Source organism: Stegastes partitus, unplaced genomic scaffold (genome assembly GCF_000690725.1).
Source record: "Stegastes partitus isolate 25-593 unplaced genomic scaffold, Stegastes_partitus-1.0.2 Scaffold7, whole genome shotgun sequence".
NCBI lineage: Eukaryota > Metazoa > Chordata > Actinopteri > Pomacentridae > Stegastes > Stegastes partitus.
The window spans coordinates 678,564-703,091 of NW_007577738.1; the positions used below are offsets into that span (position 1 = coordinate 678,564).

The 24,528-nt window shown below is 41.1% G+C and overlaps 1 protein-coding gene across 3 annotated transcripts in view; it reads left to right on the top strand.

Moving 5' to 3' along the window:
* Nucleotides 1-7,644: 7,644 nt before the first annotated feature.
* Nucleotides 7,645-24,528, top strand: part of dachd (dachshund d) — a 91,768-nt gene continuing 74,884 nt past the window's right edge. For all 3 annotated transcript variants that reach the window (XM_008282088.1, XM_008282095.1, XM_008282102.1), the window contains exon 1: nucleotides 7,645-8,354. In XM_008282088.1, the coding sequence (XP_008280310.1) occupies nucleotides 7,798-8,354 (557 nt within the window). In that variant the 5' untranslated portion in view covers nucleotides 7,645-7,797. The remainder of the gene's footprint in view (nucleotides 8,355-24,528) is intronic.

The following is a 24,528-nucleotide window of genomic DNA, read 5'->3' on the forward strand; positions in this document are numbered from 1 at the left end:
ACATCACTATCAGAAAGTGATCATGATAAACGTAGACATAACCAAAGTGACACACTAACAATAGTTACACATCACTGATTCCTTCCATCATCACAGCCTGTTGATGCTGTTGGTCTGATCAGCAGCTTCCATTTAGCTTGGCTTGTTAAATAGTGGAGTAATATTCAGTTCTGAGTAAGATCTGGTGGTGTTGATGTTAACGATACAATGATTTGGTGTACTGATGGCTTTCACTGTGAATAATGACCTTATCTAATGGGTTTTTACCACATGTGACAACATGAAAAAGAGCTTCTCTAGTGTTCTGTTATAAATGATTTCGTTTTAGCTTCATAAACCTATACAGAGTGCTGTATTTAAAGTTTACACAAACCTAACCAAGCTCTTGCAGAAATGAAGTGTAGTTATATTTTCAGGTTGCCTTACAGACAGAAGAATATTCCCAGTCAGCTCGACACAAAACCTCGACTGGATTCACTGTTTACTCGAGATCAGTGACTCATTAGTTCCCATAGAAGTGCAAGTTTACATAAACAACCAACAACTCACAATCTTCTGTAATTAATTACTCAGTGGTACCTACGATTGCAGACTAATGTCTATAATTACTCTATCCACAAAACTTCAACTTGGCATTAATAATACATTTCAATAATTATTCTATAAACTTTTTTTCCCAATATCTCATGTGCAGCACTGCCATCACAAATTCTTTGTGTCGTCCATGTTTACCAGTATAATGCAGTTGTAATAATAATGACGACAAATAATAAGGGGAAAATGAGAGGGAGGGAAGCCAGAGCAAAATACCCAGAAAGGTTCAATGACAAACTGCTTAACTGACATTAAATTACACCCGAACATATAAAAGCTGTATAGAATTACAACTTATTAAATAAATATATATCCTGTCATTGTCTTTTGTTCTCTACCAGTCCTCCTCCACTTTGCTGTGGCCTCACATTTAATGTATTCCAGCTTAGCTGATTTCCTGATTCCAAAGGACATTGCATCTCATTTCTTGTCACTTGTCTCCTAAATTCCTAAAGGTACAATTAGCATTTTGTTTGACGAAATGTTGAAAGGTTCATAGATTGATATTTGCAAAAATGTAGCGGGGTGTTTTTTTCCAAATGCAAATTCTGACATTTATTAATGTTTATTACAGAAACTCTGTTTATGGATTGTAAAACTCAGCATAGATTTAATGGGAATAAAGTAAAATTACAATGTTTAAACACAATCAGTGTGGCAAACCAGCGAGTGTGTAATTTAGTGTTGTGTGGCAATGAAATGTTTTACGGGCCTTGATTTATGTCCTGTGCATGGCATTTCTAATGAGAGAGACCAACATTGCAGTACGCCTGTGTTCCAGGAAACTACATTTACAGCAGATCTTTTTTCTCAAGAGTGTTTTTCCCCTGTGAAATAATGTCAGCACTTTCCCACCTTCAAAGTCCTTTTGTTTCCAGATCTATTAACAATTCTAATTGTACAGGAACACTTGTTAAGTAAGGCTGGTAAATAAAGCAGGAAACGCATTATTTCCTTTTAGTGCAGATTAAAGGTACAGCTATGCTGGGTTGAAACACATTAATGAGGTTTTAAATAAAAATGCTGGCAGGGAATTTACACCGCTGACTGGTTTAACTGCAGTAAGCAGTTGGTTTTCCTTGATGTTAAAGGGGAACATTATTTTACCCACTAATGAAAAATACATCTTTCCACTTTCCTATCTGTTAATTAACATGTTTGTGTTAAGGGATTTTCAAAAAGGGATACAATTGCTTTCAATCTGATTAAAGTAAGTGATACATAATAGGGAGGTTGTTTTCCTTGGGTCCTTCTGTTAATTGAATAGCTTTGTATGACTTGGAATGTTTTTCCTAGTCACAACAGTTTGCCGGGACCTAGCTGCTCGGGATGCCCCTATCTTAATTACGGATCATTTTCCAAATGTGGTTCAATTTCCTCAGCAGGACAGTTTCTGTTAACTGCTATTTTTAAGGCCAATAACAACGTCAAAGCTAGGGATGATTAAAGCAATTAAAGTTTCCCTTTGTTTTCTAAGCACAGCGAGATAGGCCTGCCTGTTTGTACAACATTTATTAAACATTTACTAAATGGAATTGAATCTGTCATCGATGAAGTTTTCCGAGACAATTACCTTTTAGCATGGCAAACACTGTTTCACTCAGCTAACGTCTCACAGCTTATGGCTGTGATTAGCCATTTGATTTCATCAAGCCAAACTAAAAATCCTCCAGCAGAGAGAGCGAGGGTGAGAGAGAGAGAGTGAGAGAGGGGTTTAAATATAATTTTACCATCGGAATTTCTCAATTAGCATACCACATTTTCTCCATTAGATAAACTGCCTTTAGAGAGCTGGCTGGTTTAATCTGTTTAATGTCCGTGTAAACTATAATCTCCTGATTCTAAAAAGAAATCCCTTAAGGACATCATTCGCATACACTCTTCATAAGACAGTTTTTGAAAGACATGATCGAGTGCAGCTTTTAAAGGGGGATTGAGCAGCGATGGGTTGTTATGCCTATCATGCTTTTCTTTTCCGTGGCACATGGATTGTGCAACTTGTGGTTTCACTTAGCTAATCATTAGTTACTACGCTTTTACAAGCTTGTCCTTGCTTGATTATCACCAACACACAGTATAGCTTCATATGAGATTGCTCCGATAGCGTATAGGTTTCTGTGTTTATTCAGTCTTCCGCAGAGTAATTCTTTGATTGCTGTGGCAACAGGCTGTTGTCTCTGAAGTCCTGTGTTACATTAAGTCACTTCTCCTTGAAAGATGACAGGTGCTGCTCTCTGAGAGATAATTTGGGAGACATATCTCCAAGTGATATGATATATGACTCAAACTTTGATCTCACATTGAATCAGAAGTATATCAGACAGCGTGTACATGTATATTGCTGCCAATCATGGCAGTGTTGGGCTGTTAGAGTGTATAGATATAGAAATCAGGATTTGTTGTTATCCTATTGAACGATGAGCAGAGAGAAATCAGAGTGTTTACATGCATATCATTGCTTTCCATCATACACTGCAGGCTGTATGAATTAGGGCCAGCAAACACAGCCTCATTCTCCTTGCATCACGCCAAGAGTCACTCCATTGATTACCCTTCTCGGCTCCCAGGAAATGGCTCATGCATCTCGTGTACATTATAACAAATGTTCTCTTTGCATTACAATTGAATTGTGATTGTTATGTTCAATCAATGGGGAAAGGTCATGGGATCGCTCCTGCCAGCGCTTTAATGGAGAAGTCGATGAGGATTCATTTTAATCACTGCGGCTGTGGCAGAATGAGCACAACACTGAGAGACTGTCAATGGCCCGGTAATTACCGCTGTTTATACAGGTTTCTGCTTTAGCAATTTAGATATCCACAAATCTCTCTGTTTCTTGCACCCCAGTTATATTGGAAGCTGCGTGGCATCAAATGAAGTACTGGAGGATGTGGGCCGTGACTACTCTAATTGTGAGACTATTGGCGAGGCTGGCTATTTGAGAATGAATTGAGCTCCATTTGCTCCTCCTTTGAGCAGTTACATTACCAGAAAGCTGTGATTTTACATACTTTGTGTGAAGAAGCATTTCTATTTGCTCAGCGGAGTCCAGAGTGAGGAAAAGGTGGAAGATGGTGCATCTATAATACCCGTACTTGCAGTGCACATGTGCCAAGGTTAACTCTACAAATACCCGTCTGGTACTAAAGTATCTATTTTTATATTATCAAGAGAGAAATCGTGTACACAAAGTCAAGAACTGCAAAAATATACACCTGACTAGACATATTTTCACAAAATTCTTGCTGATCGTCCCGTTCTTTATTGTTTGACGTGTCTAACTTTTTTATTTGTTTCTTTGGTCACTTTGGTTTACACACTTATTTGCATATTCTTTACTAATAAATCGGTCAGAACATACTGACATAAACACCCATCCGGGTTTTCATTTGCAGATGCCCTTCTATGTCTCACCAACAGTCTATAACCCAAACAGATTCAGTTTACTGGGTTGTAACGCAAACAAACTAATAACAGCAAATCTAGAGATAGGTGAGGCTGAAAAAATGTGCAAATTGATCATTTATCAAAATAATTGCAGGTTAATTTTCCATCGATTGACCAATTAACTAATTGACTCATCAATTCAGTAACATAAATTGCCTAAGTAAGTCTAAGGATGATATTTTGCTCTGTGCCGGAGAAGTTAGTGGTTCTGATAGACTAGAAAGACATTGATGTGGACTGTGCGGAATATTATCACTCACCCTCCACCATCAAAGTGCTCTCTGACATCTCCCCTTCACCCCAAGTGGCATGTTTGTGTTGCTCGGTGTCTAAGGATAGATGGGGTCAAGGCAGTATAACCTTGGAGAAACAAATATTCATGATCAATAAGTGCTTTATTCCGAGCATCTAAATGATTCTTATGTCTGAGGCTGCTTTTTTTCCCCCTTATTTGCCCATGCAGAAAGGCAGTTTGAAGATTTATGCAGACTAGGTAAAAGGACATTTTAAAAGACTACACAGTATCACTGCTTTCAAATGTCATGTAATCATAGGTTAGGGGAGAGTGCTGGGCACTGAGAGCTAAGTGATGTTACAGATAATGAATTGCCTCTGAAATATAATACATCGTAAGTATGATTCTTTGTTCCAAGCTCTGTACACCAACTCTGTACAATTAAAGTTATTTATCTCTCTCGTTTTTTAAGTTCATCAATTATATTGTGATACACTTAATGTCCATAAGAGGATGATGTATGATTGGTCTAATTATTTCTTATTCACCATGCTTTCTAAAGCATATCAATTTTGTTAATACCATGTAATTAAAACACGTCAGCGCGCTACAAGTTGCAGGCTGTATTAATGACTATGAAAATTATTTTAATTAAATAGCCAATTATAGAAAAATCCTAACCATGAGAATTGACATTTAAATGAATTCAATTTAAATTGCTTTTCAACATTGTTTTATCAAAGCTTTATGGGGTGAATAAATTATTACATCAAACAATATACTGTGTCATTGATCATACACAAGTCCTGTCCCATATCCATACATTTTCAAACACTTTCCTGATGCCATACATCATGTGGGGTGATTACATTTTGACATAGTCATTTGTTTACCGCAATCTCATCCACATGTACTGTACTTCTGTGTACTTTTAGGAAAACTATATTAACTGTTTATGTGACTCGCTTAACCAAGTATTCAGTAACACTGGAAACTTCATTCATGGCACTAATTTGCAACTTTCTTTCTTGTAAGGACCATTTTCAGCTGCCCTCATTTCGCTCGACTTTGCCTGAAGAAAACATATTTTTTTCCCCACACGTAAACAGTTTTCTTAGAAAGCTGTTTCCTTTTGAGACAAGTTGCCATACATGATTTTCAGTGCAGCAATGATTTCTACATTTGTGCTGAATTACATCAACAAAGTATGCGGTGGTGTAATGTAAAGCACCAGTATACAGACTGCATGTTTGTGTTATGCTGTGTTTTCATAACTGGGGTCAGACACATGCAGCCCACCCAGTCTGTTGAAGGGCCTTTGTAACTAAAACATCATACACATCCTGTGGTGCCTTTTAATACCTATTAGGCTACTCGGGCTCATATATTTTTTCCTTTTTTCCCTGCATAATGTTAATGAAAGTCATTTTTCAGACATTACAAGTGCAATGATTTGCAGTTAACCCATGCAAACAAGAGAAATAGTGGGCAAACTGTTGTGACATTCATTGTATATAATGAAATCTTAATATGGTGCATATTTAAGTGAAAGGTTAGCAACATAAAGGGCAAATGGATTGCCTGGCAATGAATTTTAAGCAGCTATTGATTTTACACTACAAGCTACCTCTTCCCTGAATGATAATTTTGAAATGGCACACTGCTTATCTTAAAGCTGATCTGACACAACAGGACACCAGAAATACACAGAATATTAAGGCAAATACAGACAGATAAGTAACGCTCTTGTAGATGATGCACCACTCTCATTCCACTTAACGAGAATACATAATAAGTGCTGATGTGCTCTCCAAAATTGAGCTGATGCGCATACATCTAAGGGCAAACGGATAATTGTGATAAAAACTTTGCAAAGTAAAACTAAGAAAACTCTGACATACTTTCATTTAATGTAATGACTAAGTAAGGTGACAGAAGGACGGAAAAAACACAAGCACAAATCTCTAATGAATTGCAATCTATTAATAGATAATTCTCTGGTATAAGGCGATTCACGTTTTCACAGTTCACTGTCTCACACCAGCTAACAGATTTGTTAAGAAAGGCAAGTGGTGAGGTACCGTGCTTCATGGTGTGCCTCAGTGGTTGGACATACATGTAAAGTCTATATGAGCTGCAATAATACACTTGTACATGGATGTGACCCTACCACATTATACAGTGCTCACTTTTCTCCCCTCTGTGCCTTTATCCTTCTTTCCTGGGCTGTCTGAGATTGATATTGAGGGAGCGTTTGAGAGTTCAGGCTGCTGGGAAAAGTTTGGGTTAAATATTCAGCATTACAGAATTGCATAGCTCTTGAATGAGCTGGTGTTGTGACTGGAGGTGGTGCAGCATGTGTGTGTCATGCCTGTGTATCAGTGTGCAAGATACCCACACAGCAAACGGTTATTTTTGTGGTCTTTAAAGGTTTCTAACTGTATAAATGTTTTTTTGTTGTTGTTGTTTTTCAGTTAGTGCCTTCAAAAATATAGCAAATTTGAGTTTATTAACTTTTTAACCTCCTAACCTAGTTGTCACCTGATTACTTGCAAATTTCAAATAATAAAATCTGACTACTTAAATATAGTATATACTGTGATTTAAACTGGATATATAACCTTTTAAAAACCATTCCAGCCTTTCCTTCTTGTTGAGTTTTGCTGTTACTTCATTCAAAAGGCTGTAACCACATTGACTGTGTCAATACTAACCAGAGAGGTCTAATTAAATGAGACATATTGTCCTCTCTCACTGATAGGGTGTACCTTGAACAGTGACTCATACCGGCATGCTCAGGCTGAAAATATGACAAATATGACACCAGAATTAAAGTTGAAAAAAATGCACAGAGGTGTTGAAGTTTATGACAAATATAATTCAAATGTGCATTTACACAATCACAAAATGCACAAACACAATGCAAAAGTTTTTTCCTAAACATTCTGGTGCTTCGGATCACCTTGGTGAAGTGGGATTTGGTTATCGTTGGATATCAGTGCTGCTGTTTAAAGTAATTACAAATAACTGTGATATGATATTTTTTTAAAGCACAGAAAAGAGGGAGGGGAAAAAAAACGGCAACTCTTTACACGATTATGATCCGATGTAACCGAGTCTCTGTTGTGCGGAATTAATAATGTGATATTTAACAGACCTGAAACATTTCAGTTGTAGCCAGAGCCCAGTTATCTGTTCTTCAAAGGCTTCCACTGTCCCCTAGCTCCTCCCTCTCTGTACCGTGTGACAACAACAACTCATCCACAGAGCGGAGCTGCACTTTTCAGCTCATTTTCCTCCTGTCATTCCTCCTCCTATCTTTGATCATTGTCCCGCCGCTCGGCCCCCCCTCCCCCCCCAAAAAAACCCTCACTCAGCACGCCTTTTTTCGGCAGCTCTTTTTACTTCCCAACTTATCTGAGGAGCTAAACTCTCGTGGATTCTTTCATTTAGGGGTGTCTCGGCAGGCTGGGTTTTATACTTTGAACTTCGGCTACTCTCTTCCCCTCCTGTAGGTGACCATGGCCGTACCGGCTGCTCTGATCCCACCAACTCCTCTGGTCCCACCGCCTCCAATCTCGACTCCCTCCGCGACGACGTCCCCGCCATCGACAACTTCATCACCGTCTCCATCCCTGGCCCCCCCATCCGGACCCGGGCAGAACCTGTTCAGATCAGAGCTCCTCGCCACCAGCAGCCCGGGCATCCCGACCCCGACCGCGGCTCTACCCCCCGGCAAACCCGTGTACTCGACCCCGTCGCCTGTTGAAAACATACCGCAAAACAATGAGTGCAAGATGGTCGAGTTGCGCGGTGCCAAAGTGGCCTCTTTCACCGTGGACGGCTGCGAGCTCATCTGCCTTCCTCAGGCTTTCGACCTGTTCCTGAAGCACCTGGTCGGCGGACTGCATACGGTCTACACCAAGCTGAAGCGGCTGGAGATCACGCCGGTGGTGTGCAATGTGGAGCAGGTCCGCATCCTCAGAGGGCTCGGCGCCATCCAACCCGGGGTGAACCGCTGTAAACTCATCTCCAGAAAAGACTTCGAGACTCTGTACAACGACTGCACCAATGCGAGGTTAGTGCAAAAGCTCTCTTGTGCATTTTTGGGTTTAAATGTCCTTTACGGCCGTGCGTAAAGGCGCAGCGAGCAAGGAAGGGGGAGACATTTTTCCTTGACGAAAACAAGTGGTTCGGCCGATAGAATTTGTTCGCCGAAATTAATAATTGATCGTTATTGTGCGTGCGTGTAATTGCGTGGATATGCGGGATTGGTGTGTGTCAAACTGCATCCAAACATCGCCAGCAATGTGCTCGTAAGTTGTGTGTTAGACAGGAAGAGACCAGCGCGCTTCACCAGTGGGAAAAAAAAGTTAAGTGAAAGTTTTTAACACGTGCAAGGAAAAGCTGTGCCATGATGGATAGCCTGTCTGCCTCAGAACAAATGAATCGATAATGTAGGCTACACATCGGTTGAGTTTCACAATGCTGTTGAATAAACTTTAGGTGTAGAGCTGCCACGACAAAGACAATCCCACTAATAAGAGCCTGTCATCTTGTTTTAAAACCATGTCATACTGCAATTTTTTTTCTTTAATTGTAGGCAACTTTTAGCTCGATTTTTTTTTTTATTTTTTTAATGACTGAAATAAAACTAGGCTGTGCCTCATTATATACCCTTGCCAAAGGGGCAATATGATTTCAATTATGATAACTTGAATTTTAAGAAAGTAAACAAGACAGACCCAGATTATTAGAATTTGGAGGAGAGCGAATGTTTTTGTCTGAATTGTTTTCTTAGTTGTGATACCCTTTACATTTCTTCAGGAGGTTACAGTGCACTCACGGCTTCTGTAGAAAAACAGTGTGTGGCGATATCTATGTTTTTATCCACACCCTATAAGTGCTATAGGGATAATTCAGTTAATGAGAATATACCTTAAATAAAAATCCTTAAAACAAAGGAATAAAAATACAGGAACTGAGGTCAACAACTACACGTGTGAAAATAAATGCTTTTCTCTATAAGAGCAAAATCGGAAATTTGGAGCTTTATGTGTTTTTAAAAAAGGTGTGATTTAAGCAGAGATCAATATTTGATTAAAAGCCATTTTTATTGTCCTGTTGCTCCCAGCTTTGATGTATCGCTCAGTCTCACAGGATGGTTCAGCCTGGTCAAATTTACCATCTTACCTGTCACTATGATTGATTCTATATTGATCTCAAAGCCAGAAATGAGCTGGAAATGCAAATATGATGGAAAGGCTCACATCAGTGGGGAATAGCAATAAACACTTGGAGTCACTTTGAGTTTCAGCTTTAAAAACAGGCATCTTTTTTTTGCACAAAATTACAGTGAGAGATTAAACTTATTTCTGAGTTTTAGATGCACAGTTAAGTGTGACAAGAATGTGTGAAATAACACACATGCACACACACACAAACACACACACACCTATATAAATACACACACAAGCTGCTGTGCAAACAGATTCTTTTTATGTATCTTTTGAAGTCATTAAGATGTATGGTGAGACTAAATATATTTTGATGCTCAAAGCTTTGCTGTGTCTAAAAAAAAAAAAGTGTGAGTGTATTTTAGGCCTGGTCAGAAACGACAAAGCTGAAATAACACAACATTTTGAGGAAGGCTGACAGTGATGTAATTAAAGTGAAACATTTATTAATTCTAAATCTACTTGTCATGCAGTTTATTTAGTTAAAGTTTGAGGAGGGCTACAGTTTTTGCAAGCAGTAAACACCGTTCCCATTTTCTTCATGCTTGCTTTAAAACAGTCATCCTCACGCATCTACATACAATATGTGGTGCTTATGAATATGCTGCAGCTTCATATTTCCATACCAGTAGCAATCGTCTCAACAGCTCACCTGTGCACTTTGGTGCTTAAGCATCATTTACATAAAGCATCAAGGGAGCAGAGCAACCCCCCCTCCTTCCATAGAGAGAAACGTACCGTGCGGTGATCCTCCTCTCAAGCCTGGCGTGGGGCTTCAGGTGACAAAGTATGTGGTTGAACTCTCTGGGTTGTCAATGGGGGGATGGCCAGCGATGGGGTTAAAGGATAATGCAGTGCCTCGCGTCGCTTTAATGACGCTAAAGTGCTGGGCTATTACGGGCACATGGACAGGACTGTAATTGTCTCTGAAAGCAGCCAGGTTCTCCCGGTGCTGGGCTGAAATCAATCACTCAGACCCGGCCTGTCCGCCTGCCTGCCCCATTTGGAGAATTACATCATGGAACAGTGAGGCATCCGCTGGATAAAAGGCTTCTGTTACTTAGAAAGAGTTGATTTTATTTGCAGGGATGTGTGCTTTACTCCGTCTGTCATTGAATTGCCGCTGACAAAATGATCAGTTTGAGTAAACAGGACACAGGTTGCCCTGTAGGTGAAAACAACTTCCCTCTCCAAAGTCGATGTTCCGTTTTGCACCGACTTACTGTCAGATAAAAAGTATCTGAGTTCACCGGTTAACCCGCTCAGGTTACACAACAACAGCCTGCTGCCCGAGATAGTTTAGCTTTTCATCTCACCCTATTACCACAATGTCACTACTCTTTTTATACAGTGGCAGAGTGATAACAATGAAGTGAATAATACTCCTGTACAATGGGTCTTACTATTTCACATGCTGTTTTTTCCCCTCCCACAGCCTATTGTGTTAAAACAACACTACTCTCATTTTGCACTCAGTGTGAATGTGAATAGCATCACAGAGCACCACTGCATCCCGCTGTTTTAGTTTTGATGTGGACACAAACAAGCTCCAACCAAATTGTTCCCTACTATGCTTACTTTAGCATAACTCTGTTGAAAGCATTTAATGGAAAACAGTGTTTTCCAGAATTGTACTTGTTTTTTTGTCTTTTTGTTATAGATTTAAAAAAAAAATTAAATAAAAAAATAAAATTCCTTTTTAAGAAATTCCTGTCTTGGTTTCACCGTGAGTGTTTGAACTACGTCTACTTACTTAATTATTGTTCATCTTTTTAAAAAAAAGAAAAAAGAAGCAAGGAATATAGTCATTGTCGACTCCTTCATTTTCTTAAGGACTCTCGTGCCAGATTAGCAGTGTTCGCTCTTGCTCCCATACTGATCCAGGTTCAGTAATCTCCCCTACATTATGACTCTGGCCCTCCAGGAGCCCTCCAGGAGCCCTCTGTTCCAGCTACTTGTTTTCCTTTTCATTTTCCCTGCGGTGGGATGAAAAAGGTTCTTATTGCTGTGTGACACTTGAACTCTCTGAAAGGTTATTATAACACGGGGGGGCGGTGCAGAGATATCGCATATCTCTCATTGGTCTGCTTTGTGGAGGCAGGCTATCCGATGCTGGAGCGCAGAAATACAGCAGTTAATTGACAATCATTGTCTACCCCTGAAGGTTAACCACACGCCCTAGACAATGTCCCACCACTGGGAATGGGATGGCTTTTCACTTACATGCCCTTCTTAAATAGATTTTCCCTGGCTTGTTTCAGTCAAACAGATCTTACTCTGAAACGTTACAAGTGACAGGTCACGGCGAAACCACTTTTTTCTTGAACAAAAGTATCTAATTGATACTGATATGACAGCAAGTGTTATGAGAGCTATCACCTCTCTTGTTCCTATTTCAAGAGTGTTTATGCCTAAACACACATATTTGCAAATGACGGTAATTGTTTTGTTTAGCGCTCAGTGTGAGCTGCCACTGAGGGTGCCAGCTTGTCTCTCTCCCTCCTCTCCTCTGCTGAGCTCTCTTATAATATATTTGTTTTCTACAAGGCACGGATGTGTTTACAGGTACTCAGGGGAGATTTCTGGATTCCATTCAAATCATTCCCAGTCAGAGTGGGTGCTAAGATACCCGTCACCCAGCAACCACATCCAAGAGGGAGCTTGGGCGATAATAACTTCAAAAACAGAGTGACAGATGCCTGATTAGAGAGAGAGAAGGAGAAAGACAGAGAGAGAGAGACGGAGAAAGAAAGAGGGAGAGAGAGGGTGAGAGTGAGAGATAATGGTATACAAAGCTGTTTAAAATCCAAATCTATTGCAGTACTTTCTTGAAAGCCAAATTGGCCCTCATATTGTGAGTTGTTTCTTTATTGAAGTGAAAAAAAATGCATTTAAAGTTCCTTTTTTTTTTGTTGAGATTTTTAATCCTTCAATGGGGCTCTGCTAAATTTGATTAGGTACAGTACATGTGCTCAAGTCAACTGTGCAGTTGGCAGATGGCGGCAAGGTGTTTTTTTGCAAACAAATAGTCTCCTTGAAAATCAGAATTGCTTTATTGACTTGACATTCACTCAGTTGGAACAGGAGCAAATTAAAACATTTTTTTTTTTTTTTTTTTAGGAAAATGTCCACCGAGTAGCTCAGTTAACAAAAGTAACATTCCATTTCTTCATTTCTTTTAGGATCATATTTCTGTAGCTTAAAATGAAGCTGAGCCAAGACTGTTGAAACCACAGATTTCACTTGTTAGAGAGGCTTTGTTTGACACTGTCTAATGTCATTTGTGGATTTAGAGGATATTTGCATGGCAAAGAGGCCTGTATTGTTAATTTGCCTGTTGGATGCATTAGTTCTCCATGCTCCTATCTTATTTGCATGCCTTTACTGGATCGGCAGCAGCAATTGAATTACCAATTAATTCTTTTGCAAAATGAAATGGCTTAAAATCACACATCAACATCAGGTCTTTGTGCATTCATCAGTGCATTAACGTTTTTTATTTTTATTTCTTTCACACATCATAAAGATGTATTAGCGTTAATTTTTATGGACAAAAGACTTGTGCTGTTTAAAATCTGTCTGTCAACGTGAGTAATCTTGCATATTAAACTAGATCTGTTAACAGTGATTTTACCTGATGATTTTACACTTGAGAGTGATTGCCTAACACGCCAGCAATAGATTTTAGGTCATGCTGATTTTCATTCTCCTCTCTCTTCTGTCAGAGCTCCCTAGCTTGTCTTTACTTACGGGCTCCTTCACATTACAGCACATTTAGGGAGCATAGCGGAAGTCACTGACGCTTGTACCAGGATGTTAAATGCTACTGACAGAAGTTAGAGGGAGCAGATGAGATTTCCTGATTGGAGAAGGAATGCAGGCCCTTGCCTGGCTCTGTCTAATATGGTCACATAGAGAAATTGATTTTCCTCAGAAATTAATTAATTTTTCATATAGCCCAAAGCTGGAGTTTAAAAAAGAGTGCACACTTGCTGGTTTCCTATTTTCCCCCTTTTTTAAAGAATTATTGCCTAATCATATTAATACTTTTGCCCCAAGGATGAAAAGATAATTGTACAAATGCATTTGGAAATATGTATCACTGAGTATTTATGATTAAATTATGCAAATAACTCCGCTCCCATCCTTCGTGGGCCCAGATTGTCTAATTAGGATTGATATGGCGAATAGATGTTGGGGAATCTGAATACAAGCATGTCCAAAGAGCAGAAAATTGAAAATGACAAGGCTGGAATCCTTAAAAAGTGTGTTGGTTTTTTTTCCCCTCTCTGTCTAATTCAGCGTAGCTGTATCAGGAGTTAATTTTCCCCGGCTTCATTTCTCGTCTGAGCTGACAGGAAAAGGAATCCATCAGGGAAGCAATCTCAGATGGGATTCCACAAATTTCCTTTACTTGTTTTTTCTCCCCCTCTTCATTTTCGTGGAGGCTATCAGGGATGAATCTTCTCCTGAGTAAACATGCAGATGTTATTCCTCCAGTGTCAATGTTTTTGGAGCTCTTTGCTTCAATACAAAGGACTCCTCCTTAATAATTGAAGTATATTAAGAAAGGAATGTCATCCAACAAAAAGCCCTTTGTACTTTTGGAATTTCGGTGAAGTAATGCACATTGTATTGTACAACTTTTTTTTTTCTTTTTTACTGAGTGTAAGAACACACTCAACACAAAATATTTTTTATCTAAGAAGTATATTTGCTTAATTTCAAACAATTGAAATGACGTCTTTTGTCTAAGTTTGTTCAAGTTTAGTATGTCAGTTAGTTAGAGTAAACTAATATGTATTTATAGCGAGTGAATGTGGAGAATGTGAACGCAGAAACTCCATTTTTGTAAAAAGCAAAAAAAGTGTAACCTATCAAATCCATGTCAGTATATTGGCGTGTACTGCTATTTAATAATCCCACCATATAAATGTGCCGTTTCACAGACACACACACTGTACACTGACACACGTATGAGCCAACAGTTACATGTAATTTAACAACAGCCGTGGTCCTTGCTGGGCTCAGCGGTACATCACAGAAAAGAAACCAGGGAGGAAATGACATCGGTTTCCACTCTTTCTTCTTCTGTTGTTAGCTTCAGATGAACGGCACAGCACAGGAACGGCTCCAGTGCCTCCAACAGTATCTATTAAAGGGCTGATTGTTATCTAATCTTTACCTGGCGCTAGCTGGAAAAGCCCTGAAGCTAATGACACTTGAGACTAGCAGCACATTCTATGGTGGTTCAAAGCATCTGCTCAGTCAATACCTTCTGATGAAAAACTAAGAAAACAGCCCCACAGCTATTTATGTGAATCTGAATTCACTTAGACACCAGAAACACTTTATGCAGTCAATTTGTTGCATTGAATTATAACTAACAATGTGGGTAAAATAAGTTCCTGTTGAGCCAGACGCTGAACTGCTCTCTCACGTCTGGTTTGAGGAGTTTCACAAAAGTCTTGCTTTCTGTTCAGGCACCAGACAGCCTGGTGAAACAAACTGAATGAGCGACTTAAGTTAAACTAAACACTGCATTAGTGAATAATAACGACTGGTGATTTTTATTACACATCTGCAACGCTTTTGTTTTACTCCTCCTCCACCGTTTTTTTGTAAGAGCAGTGCCTTTTAATTACAATTGCCAAAAATGGCAAATTAGCAAGTTCTGTTCTTCACTTAATACATTTATAGGTCATATCTGGACGGCATATCAAACAACAGCATTTGACACTGATTGTCAGATTGCTCCAGATCTGTCTTTCAAACTGGGAAAATTCTCTCAATCAAAATGTAGTCATTAATCTTAAGGTCACTGTCAGCTAAATATTTCTTAAATTAGAAAATGAAGAAAAAAATAACTGGTTATGACATTCCTACTGCTCAAATTTTTTTTTTCATTAGTTGATATCTCAGCTTTTTTTTCCCCCCATTGGTGTATTGTTAGGTTAAAAGTGGATATTTATGACAAAAAATGTCTACTGTACTGTCTGTTAGTGCGTTTTTTTGCACAGTAGCTCTATTTTCATACGGTGTCATTTCAGTTCCTGGCCGTTCAAAGTGAACTAGGCAGCTCGTTCAGTGTCCTGTGAAACGATAAGGTCTGCAATTTTGGCTTTTATCCATAGAGAGAGAGCCACACCCAGGGCCGCTTCCTGATGGCACTGCACACCTGTAGAGGTTATGAACGGGGTATCAATATCACCGGGTCAACACATTTTCATCTAACACTGACATCTCTCTTTGGCTTTCACCCTCTCTCTCTGCCTCTGCGTCTCCCTCTGTAAGCCTAGCGAGAATATCGGTGGGAGTCTTTATTGGTTGCAGCGCTTGGGTTTCTCTCCTCGTAGACTCAAATGTCACCGTCTCCCTGATGTTTCTTTAAAATCGCCTGTGCCACCACTTGCTGTGGCGCCTGGCTATTATTACCCTCCTCTTAAAGAGTGACAGTCGGGCCCTCAGAGACGTGACACAAACCTCTGTGGATGGAGCTGTAGTGCTGTGTCAAGCCAATGCTCGCAGCCAATCAGATAGCAGGAAGCGGACCACTGTACACCTGGTGCTGTGAGGTGAGCAGGAAAAAGTCAGGAGTCAGTACAGCTGAGTTTTATCCTTCAGAATCATCACTGCTGCCTCGCTTCATTTGAAGGCAAAACAATCTACAACAAAACGACTGAACAGAAAAAGAGTTGGCATATGATAGGAATCGCTGTAGCTGTCTCAAGTCGTCAAACTCTGTCCGCCTTGAAAGCAATGTGCTGTAGCAGTTACTTGTGTATGTTCCCAGTAATTCCACAGTAGCACAGAAAATACACTGAGACATGTTCTCTATGGAAATAAACACGGTTATGATAATAAAGCGGCCCTTGGCTGAAATGGTCTGTCCACATATATTAACCCTGCGTAACTTTCACATTAGGAGTGTGTTTTTTTTTTGCTTGTGTGCAAGTGCATGTGGGGTGCTTGGTGAGAGAGGGAGAGGGAGAGTGTGAAAGAGAGAGAGAGAGAGGGAGAGACACCCTCGCACAACTTCACATATGAATGGTCTTGTGTGAAAAGGAGGATGAATTGAGTCAAGCTGACATAGCATGCCAATAAGCTTTGTCTCATTTCCAATGCCGTATTCATTTGTGCCACAGAGAGATTTATTGCATGATTGACAATTATGAGAGGGTGACCTAGTTCTTTGTGATGGAACAAAAATGGTTTTCATCAGTTGCCTTTGCTGTCTTTTGCATTGTGTGTGTGTGTGCGTATGTGACGCTCCCCCGCTAAAGAATAGGGATAGCCTCCGTGCAATGAGATACTTTTCCCCCCTCCAACTATTGAAACTCATGCATTTTTCTAGTAATGGCTTCATATATTTTGCATAGAATCACATCATCCACTATGTCTGTTCCACAGCAGAAAAAATGAATTTCCTACCCCATTAAGCAATGTGAGCTGTCCAAATGGATCACGTTAAAGTGACACTTTTACGAATGCTCTTCAATCTCTAACTTTGGTGTGGAAATAAAAAGAAAAAGGAAGTAATATTGCTGTCTGTGAATATATATATATCTCCACCATACACCCAGTGCTATTTTCTTGCCACTGCTTACTTGCTATATTATTGTCTGTAGTATTGTTGTTACTTGATCGCCCAAATCACAAATAAACTCATCCTGCTTTTACTGTTGCGATTGTCAGTAAAGGGCTTCATTTGTGCCATACATTCCCTGATTCCTTTATTCCTTTATGGTTCATTCTACCTGTCTATTAGTTGTGTGTTTGTCTGTGTGTGTGTGTGTGTGTGTGTGTGTGTGTGTGTGTGTGTGTGAGTGCGCCCAGTCAACCTTAGATTACTACGACTGCGAGGAGGAAGTCTCTGCTCCTCCTGGGACTCCTGCTTGACTGGCCCCACAAATGATACAAGCCAGGGTTTAGTTGGGAGTTAATATCCTGCAAAATTGTCCTGCACAGTCTCGGCAGAATGTGGATGATTAAATGACACAAGCATATCAAAAACATTTTTCTCAGACTAGTGGCTGTTAAGTGTCGCGCCGGTGCAGCCCGTCTCCCAAGGTTACCATTAAAAAGAAAGGAATATTCAGTGGGAAGTGGGTGTCATTGAGCTGTGATTGTGTGTGCGTGTGTGTTTTTGCATGCGTGCACCTGTATTAGCGTGTGCGTGCGTGCTTTAGATGTTTCATGTAATGCCCTGTTTGAGTGGTAATAATATCTCAATAGGATTTCAGGGTCTCATTGAGAGGTTTGGTAGAAGGTTGAGAGGACATATGCTAATTGTGCCTGAGAAGACTCGTCTCTCTCAGAAACATATCCCACTAGAGTTTTCCTTGTACACTGGATGCCAGACTTCCCCTAGTGACAAAAAAAAAAAAAAAAGGCTTGAGGCTCCAAAGCGATCCATTTTATCCTTTCTTTTTCAAAGGATGCAATGCTTTGTTTTAACCTCCGCAGGAAAGGAGATGAAAGGCAGTGTAATAAAGCCGAAAGGTCTTTCTGTAGTTATCAAATGGCCTTTCACTCCTGACCTTTAAGATGCCACAGTAGGAACTGGAGACAATGCTAGAAATACAGATCGGATTTCAGAGATCAAACACCTCTTTGTATAGTTTACTTCCACGGAGAAGAAAGAACAACCTTTCACAGCACATCATTTGAACATGGGGAAAAAACAAAACCAAAAAATATTTGGGAAAGAATGAACTGCCTTGTCAGCAGCCGCGCAGATCAAACGCTTAAAAAGTTGAGGTAATGCAGCATCGCATACATTTGAGTTTTGAGGCATTTCTTTAGTTTTTTTTCTTCATCTGATATGATCTTGCCACATCAAGGGGATTTATAGGAGTGCATCCATGATCATCTGAGTGTGTCCGTATGTGTTTGCATACGTGTAAACATGCATTTGTCGTACTATTTGCATTGCTTTTTACTTCATCAATCACCACATGCTTTTTCTTTCACTATATGTTAGGTGGGCTGGTATTATTTTAACTGATGCTGTCCAACAAAAAGCTTTTCACAGTGTACAATTAAAATGGCATAACTTTACATAAAAAGGATGTGTGGCTGTAAGATCTCTGGTCTAATGCAGTTCTATGACTAGGACTTGGTTAATTTAAAGTTTCTCACCTGCACTTGCTGCACTCTATAATCTTAATGCCTCAATTTACACATAGGAAATAATGTAATTATTGTCCATCAATATGGCTACTGAGGCCCAATTTGTAGCTGATGGTTATATGTGTGGTGTGAGAGGTTCAGGTTCAGGTTATTCAAAATGACAAGCTGCTGCACTGTAGTGACAGGCCTACAATATCTAGCAGCCCATTTTTTCAATCACATCCATAGACGGGCTGACTACAGAGACCGCTAATCATGCTCTTAGATGTAGAATGTTATCGGGATTCATGATGGCACCCAGCATTCCTGTCATTCTTGGCATTCTACGGAGGGGCACTCACAGTCTGAGCATAGAGTGTCAGTGCCTGTGGACCCTGAAGGGCTCTGTGTGAGAGACCCAGTCGGGGCCCTGCTGGGCCAGGCCTGTTGACAGTTCCTTGGCAGTGTTGTCTCAGCAGGAAGACATCAGTTGGAGCAACAGCGAAGCTGTGGATGAAGGCTGTCTGGTCAGCAGAGAGAATGGAGTTGGAGAAGATTAGGCTTCACCCATGGGTCATTGTGTTCCCAGAGCAGGCCCGAGCCCGACGGCCCCAGTATTGTTAAAGGGAAAGGTCAGGTCCAACGACCAGGCTAAGCCTATTAAACAGCCCGCACTACTTCTTCCTGGAAACCTGACTGTGCTTTCTCTTAACTACTGAGTAGGGGAAAAATCAGCTTTGAACAGCTGAGGTCGGCCATATCCTGATGTGAACTGGAGACCATAGCTAATTGAAAAGAATATTACTGGATACTCACATGGAGGCATTGCAATCATTCCGCGTTATAACACCAGGCAGCGATTTCACAATTGCATGTTTCATTTTGTTAAAGTACCACTAATTGTTTCACAGAGCCCTCCAGTTGGTATGCTGTACTGTATGTGTGCGAGGCGGCTGGAGGTTTGCTGACAGATCCTACCAGTGTCGAACAAATCCTCACATTTATATCCTCTCAGTACTAAATGCTTATGTACTGCATTCATAAGGTCGTCTGAGCCCCAACACACTCCCATAAGTCTCCTTTAGCTGTAGTGATGGCTGGTGTCAGGGATGTCTGCTGAATGAAAGGAAACACAGGCAGATAGCGTTTGATCCGTGATGGAGATGAGTCCACATAGGAGTAGAGCTAGTGATTAATAATGGTGCATCTGGGTAAAAAGGATGTCATCCCTTGGACGTCTAATGAAAGCTCTTGAACATATCTGGGAGAGGCGATATGTTGACAGTGGATGATGCAAATGAGGCTAAATGTGAGAGGAAACCTGAAATGAATCACCCTGCTGTCTCCGTGGCGTTTGTGTGTGGGTGCGCGCATGTGTGTGTATGTGCCCCGACTAGCAGCCAGCCGTTTACGTCGTACAAAGCTCGGTTTGACACTCTCCCTCCTTTGTCTCAAACTGCTAACTGTATTTAATTTCACATCTTATCGGGCCGGGCTTTGTCTGTCTGTGAGTCTCTGCACAGTGGAGGCGACCCCCGGAGATAAACTCTGTCAGGCTCTGGGGTGATTTATTAAATTCTGATTTCTGTGAAGGACTTTAATGTCGAGGGGGTGGGAAGAGTGGGAGGGTGGATGGGGAGGTGGGGGGATGTCGGCGGGGGGGTGAGTGGTGTGTGGGGGGAGAAAATATGTCGCAGGTGTCTCTGCCAGCTCCGGGCACTGTTCTCTCTCCATTACCAGCATTGTTAGGTATAGAGAGGCAGGAGAAAAGAGAGAAGTAGGAATCTATGCCGAATTTCCTGTCTTTGTTGTGGCAGTGGGCTTGTTTTTTCCCTCTGTTCCAGGCAAGAACAGCAGTATCAAATCTTAAATGTTTGGACTGGAGATAGCGAACAGAGCGCGGTTCAGTTTCACTGAGGTCTCGACCCAGCTCTGGTTAACGGTTATAGTTTCATGCTAATCTTCCCCGTGACACCTGAATGGGGCTCTCATCCTCTATACAAATCTATTAGGTAAATCCTTTGACCTTATCGGCCTCCTTATCCCCACCACCTATATTTGAATAAAGCCCGATGTCAAGACTTGTGTGACATTTTTTTTGACGAGTTCAGCAGATTTTATGGGCAGCTATTACAGCCTACCTGGACCCGGCGCTTCAATTTAAAATATTTTCTTGTTAAGCACACTTCACAGGTCAATTGTGACTATACCGAAGCTCAACATGTTAATTTTAATATCATTTTATTCATCTCAAATGCATCAGCTCCTCCCTCTTGAAACCTATTTTACATTTCTCTTTCATATCACCTTAATCTAAATTGATGTGTTATCATACATGGATCTCGGAGGAGGGGATCAAATAATGACTGTCAGTGGTGCATGGTGAACTGTGTTTTTGAACATAATTTGGTCCTCTACATTATAAAATATGCTTTAAAGCTAAGTTACAAGGTGCTTTTCATATGACCCTTCCCTTTGTGAGGATTGTTTTTAAAGCAGAGAACAGAGCTGTAAAAGTGATGTGTTGCTTCCTGCGGTATCTCTGAAGCAGTTTGATCAAAAGGTAATATTGGTGAGGGCGCTGCTGGTTCTTGTCTTCTTGCACGTTACTTCCCAAAGGGCTCCTTTCTGTGTGACACCTCGATTCTGAGAAGTGATGAGTGGATGGTAAAGAGTTGTGGATTCTATATATTTATTTATTGCTCGTATTGAAGAAGTTAATAGAAGACTGTGGGCTGCGATGCGTGAAGGGCTGCATGGGACAGGACTTCTCGTCTTAGATGCAGAACTATAGAAAGCCATGCTGAACGCATATATCAAACCGCACAGACGTGCTCATGCTCACCTACCCACACACACACACACACACACACACACACCAATGCTTTATATCAAATAGTTTACCCCCTATCTTTCTTTCTCCTCCCATTTGTCTTTTCAAAACAGGGCATCTCCCACTCTCAGGCTAGCCATTAAATCAAACCTAGCAGATGAGTTTGCAAAGCCAGAAACTCAGTCCTACTCGTGTCTTCTACAAAACTAAACACATAGAATTCAGCAATCCGTCCTTTTGTCAAAAAACAGCCCAATAAGATCAGTTTAAATACACTTTCTCCCTTGCAGAGGCAGAGTTTGTTTGACCTAGTGTGCAAACCCTGGTTAGCAGGTTTGATTGAGCGGTGCCGGGGATCTTAGGGCCGACTCCTCTGATACCTACATCTCCCTGTCTCCATTGTTCTCTGCAAGTCAGCATCTTTTGTCTTTGCCACTGATTTGTCTTTTGATCTGTGCGAGTGATTTATCTGCATGGAATCGTTTTTCTCTCTGTTCCCCCTCAGGAAATTTGGAATGAGGCTGGCCTAACCTTGCCAGGGCCAAACAAAGCCCGAGAGCTGATCTCATGTATTTTGATGCTGTTTGTGAAAACGACACACACACACACACACACACATGCGCATACACACACACACACACAGCCTAGACTTTGAGAGGGATGAAAAAAAAAAGAGAGAGAGAGAAAAAAGCACCCTGATGGTGTCCGTTGTTTTGTGTTTTTCTCCAGCAGATGTGAGTACCTCCAGCACAATTTCCATTTGGAAGTGACATGTTTTTCAAACTCAAAATGATTAAATGGTAGTAAGTGGATTTAAGTGGACACTTCTCTCGCAGCCTACTAGACAGCTCCATATAGAGACCCTCTGGGAGCATAAACTCTGCCTGCCGTGGCTGAGGATCACCAGGTAGGGCTGATAGAACGGGGGACCCCGATGTCTTCCGACTGCAACAGTTTTCCCTCTGTTTGCCTGGTTAAAAAACGCCAGAGGTTGGGGGGATTGGAGTTGACAACCCTGAGGGGATTGGAGCTGTTTTCCTTGTGCACTTTTTTTTTTTTTTTTCCACCCGCCCTCATGTGCAGCTGTTATAGCCTCCTCCCTCCTCCTACCAGCTGCCAGAGAGAGAGGGAGGGAGAGACACTCACAGAAAGACAGGAGAGAGAAAGGGAAAGAGAGCTTTAGTAAGAGGGAAGGGTAGGAGGGAGGGGGGGAGTAAACACAACCACTCAACACCTGCTGCCCGGTGAAGAGAAAAGGTGTGTTCAGGAGAGAGAGGGGAGAAGGAGGGGGGGAGACAGAGATAGGTGGTTAGGGAGAGGCGACATGAGTACAAAAGCCTGAGAATGTGTTAATGTGGGAGTGAGGATTGTGAAAAAACAAAGATTAGAGGAGAGACAGGTGGGGGGATATGCAGGTAGGCTACAGTAACACACTCTAAACGTTTGGTATTCTAAGTGCTCCCTTATGCGTAAAGCGTGGTTATCTTTGCTGGTAATCTTGGAAACATATAAATAGATATCTTTGTGCTAGAGGCAGGAGTCTCCTCGCTCCAGATGTTTACGTGCTTTGATCAACATTGTTTTTTTGGGGTTGAGGCCCGGCATGTTTGTCTGAGATCTCCGAGAGAGGAAACTTTTCCTCAGCAACGCTAATTATTTTTCCATCACCACTCCGTCACCAGTGAGAACTTTTTCATGTCGCCTTTCCAGACAGCAAATAGAAGCACGTAGGGCCGGAGAGCGTAAAGTTGTCGCGAGCGTTGTTTGCACAATTAATGTTTTGGCGATAGCTTTCTTTCTTTAACAGTTTGCCTCTAATTTTCACAAATACTACAGCTTCGATATCATTGAGACACGAGAGATAAAATCGGCACTGAAAGTTTGTGCAAAGGTATTTGATTCCTGTCCAAAATATGCATATGCATTTAAAACAAATGAAATAAGCAATCTTTTTAATCAGCCATTTTCTCTATATCAGAGAAGTGCAGAGTCCCCCCCCCTCCTCCTCCTCCTGTTCCGTTTGGGACCGAATTGTCAATTGGCTGACATTATCTAAACAAGAAATATTAAAACTAATTAAAGAAATGTCTCTGTAAAATCTTGATAAGGCTGAGGTTATTTTTTTTCTTTCTCTCTCTCTCTCTCTCTCTGACTGCCGCTCTGTGCTCTGTTAGGAGACTTGCCACAGGCTTGTCTGAGCAGAGGAAGTTATGAAACTCCTACTGCCATATCATTTGCACAAGGAAGTTTCAGCCTGTTCCTCTGGCTCTGTTGACTGGAGTCCATAAAACAGCTTTATTAAAAATGACACCATTCCACTCTGTATTTGCTCAGTGGCTGCTCATCTAGATTAGGTCACATGTTGCTGTGTAGTGTGGCCAACAATAGCTAGAGTTTATGACAGATAGCAGCTGTCTGGGCTGACTGCGTTGTGATAACATATTGCATACTGTACATCTCTAAATCTGCTGCCTTCTCGTCGAGATAATCTGCTTCTGTTTTCAACAGAAAACTGTCTCAACCGCAATTCAAAAGCAAGTCAGCGGCGTTCCAATTTCCTGTAACCAACTGCACATGATAGTAAATCATGAAGCTGAAGTGACACGGCGAATGCTGTACCAACTCCACAGGCTTGTTTTGAAGAACTGATGTAACATTGTTACTTTGCATTGCACAAGTTGAATATTCGAGGTAAATACTCTCGGTGAGGCAACAGCCCCACGTTTCTCAACCAATGCACAGTTTCATCTACCTAAAATCTGTACAATCAAGATAACGCCAAGTGTCTGCAACGTATGTTTGTGTGAGCTTACAGGAGTGCTTGTGTGTGCATGCCCATGGATGTATAACACAACACCACAGAGGGAACACAGAAAGGGAGGGGTGAGCATTCAGAATTATGTTATGGCTGCCTCCTGTTTAGCTTTTCCCAGAGCCCCAGGCAACTGGAAGGCATCAAGGACACCTGGGTGCGACTTTATTAAAGTATGAAATGAGAGGTCAGTGACGCGACGGTCCCACACATGACATCCTGCTGCTGGCCCTTTCTTCCCTGCCTCCTCCCCTCAGCC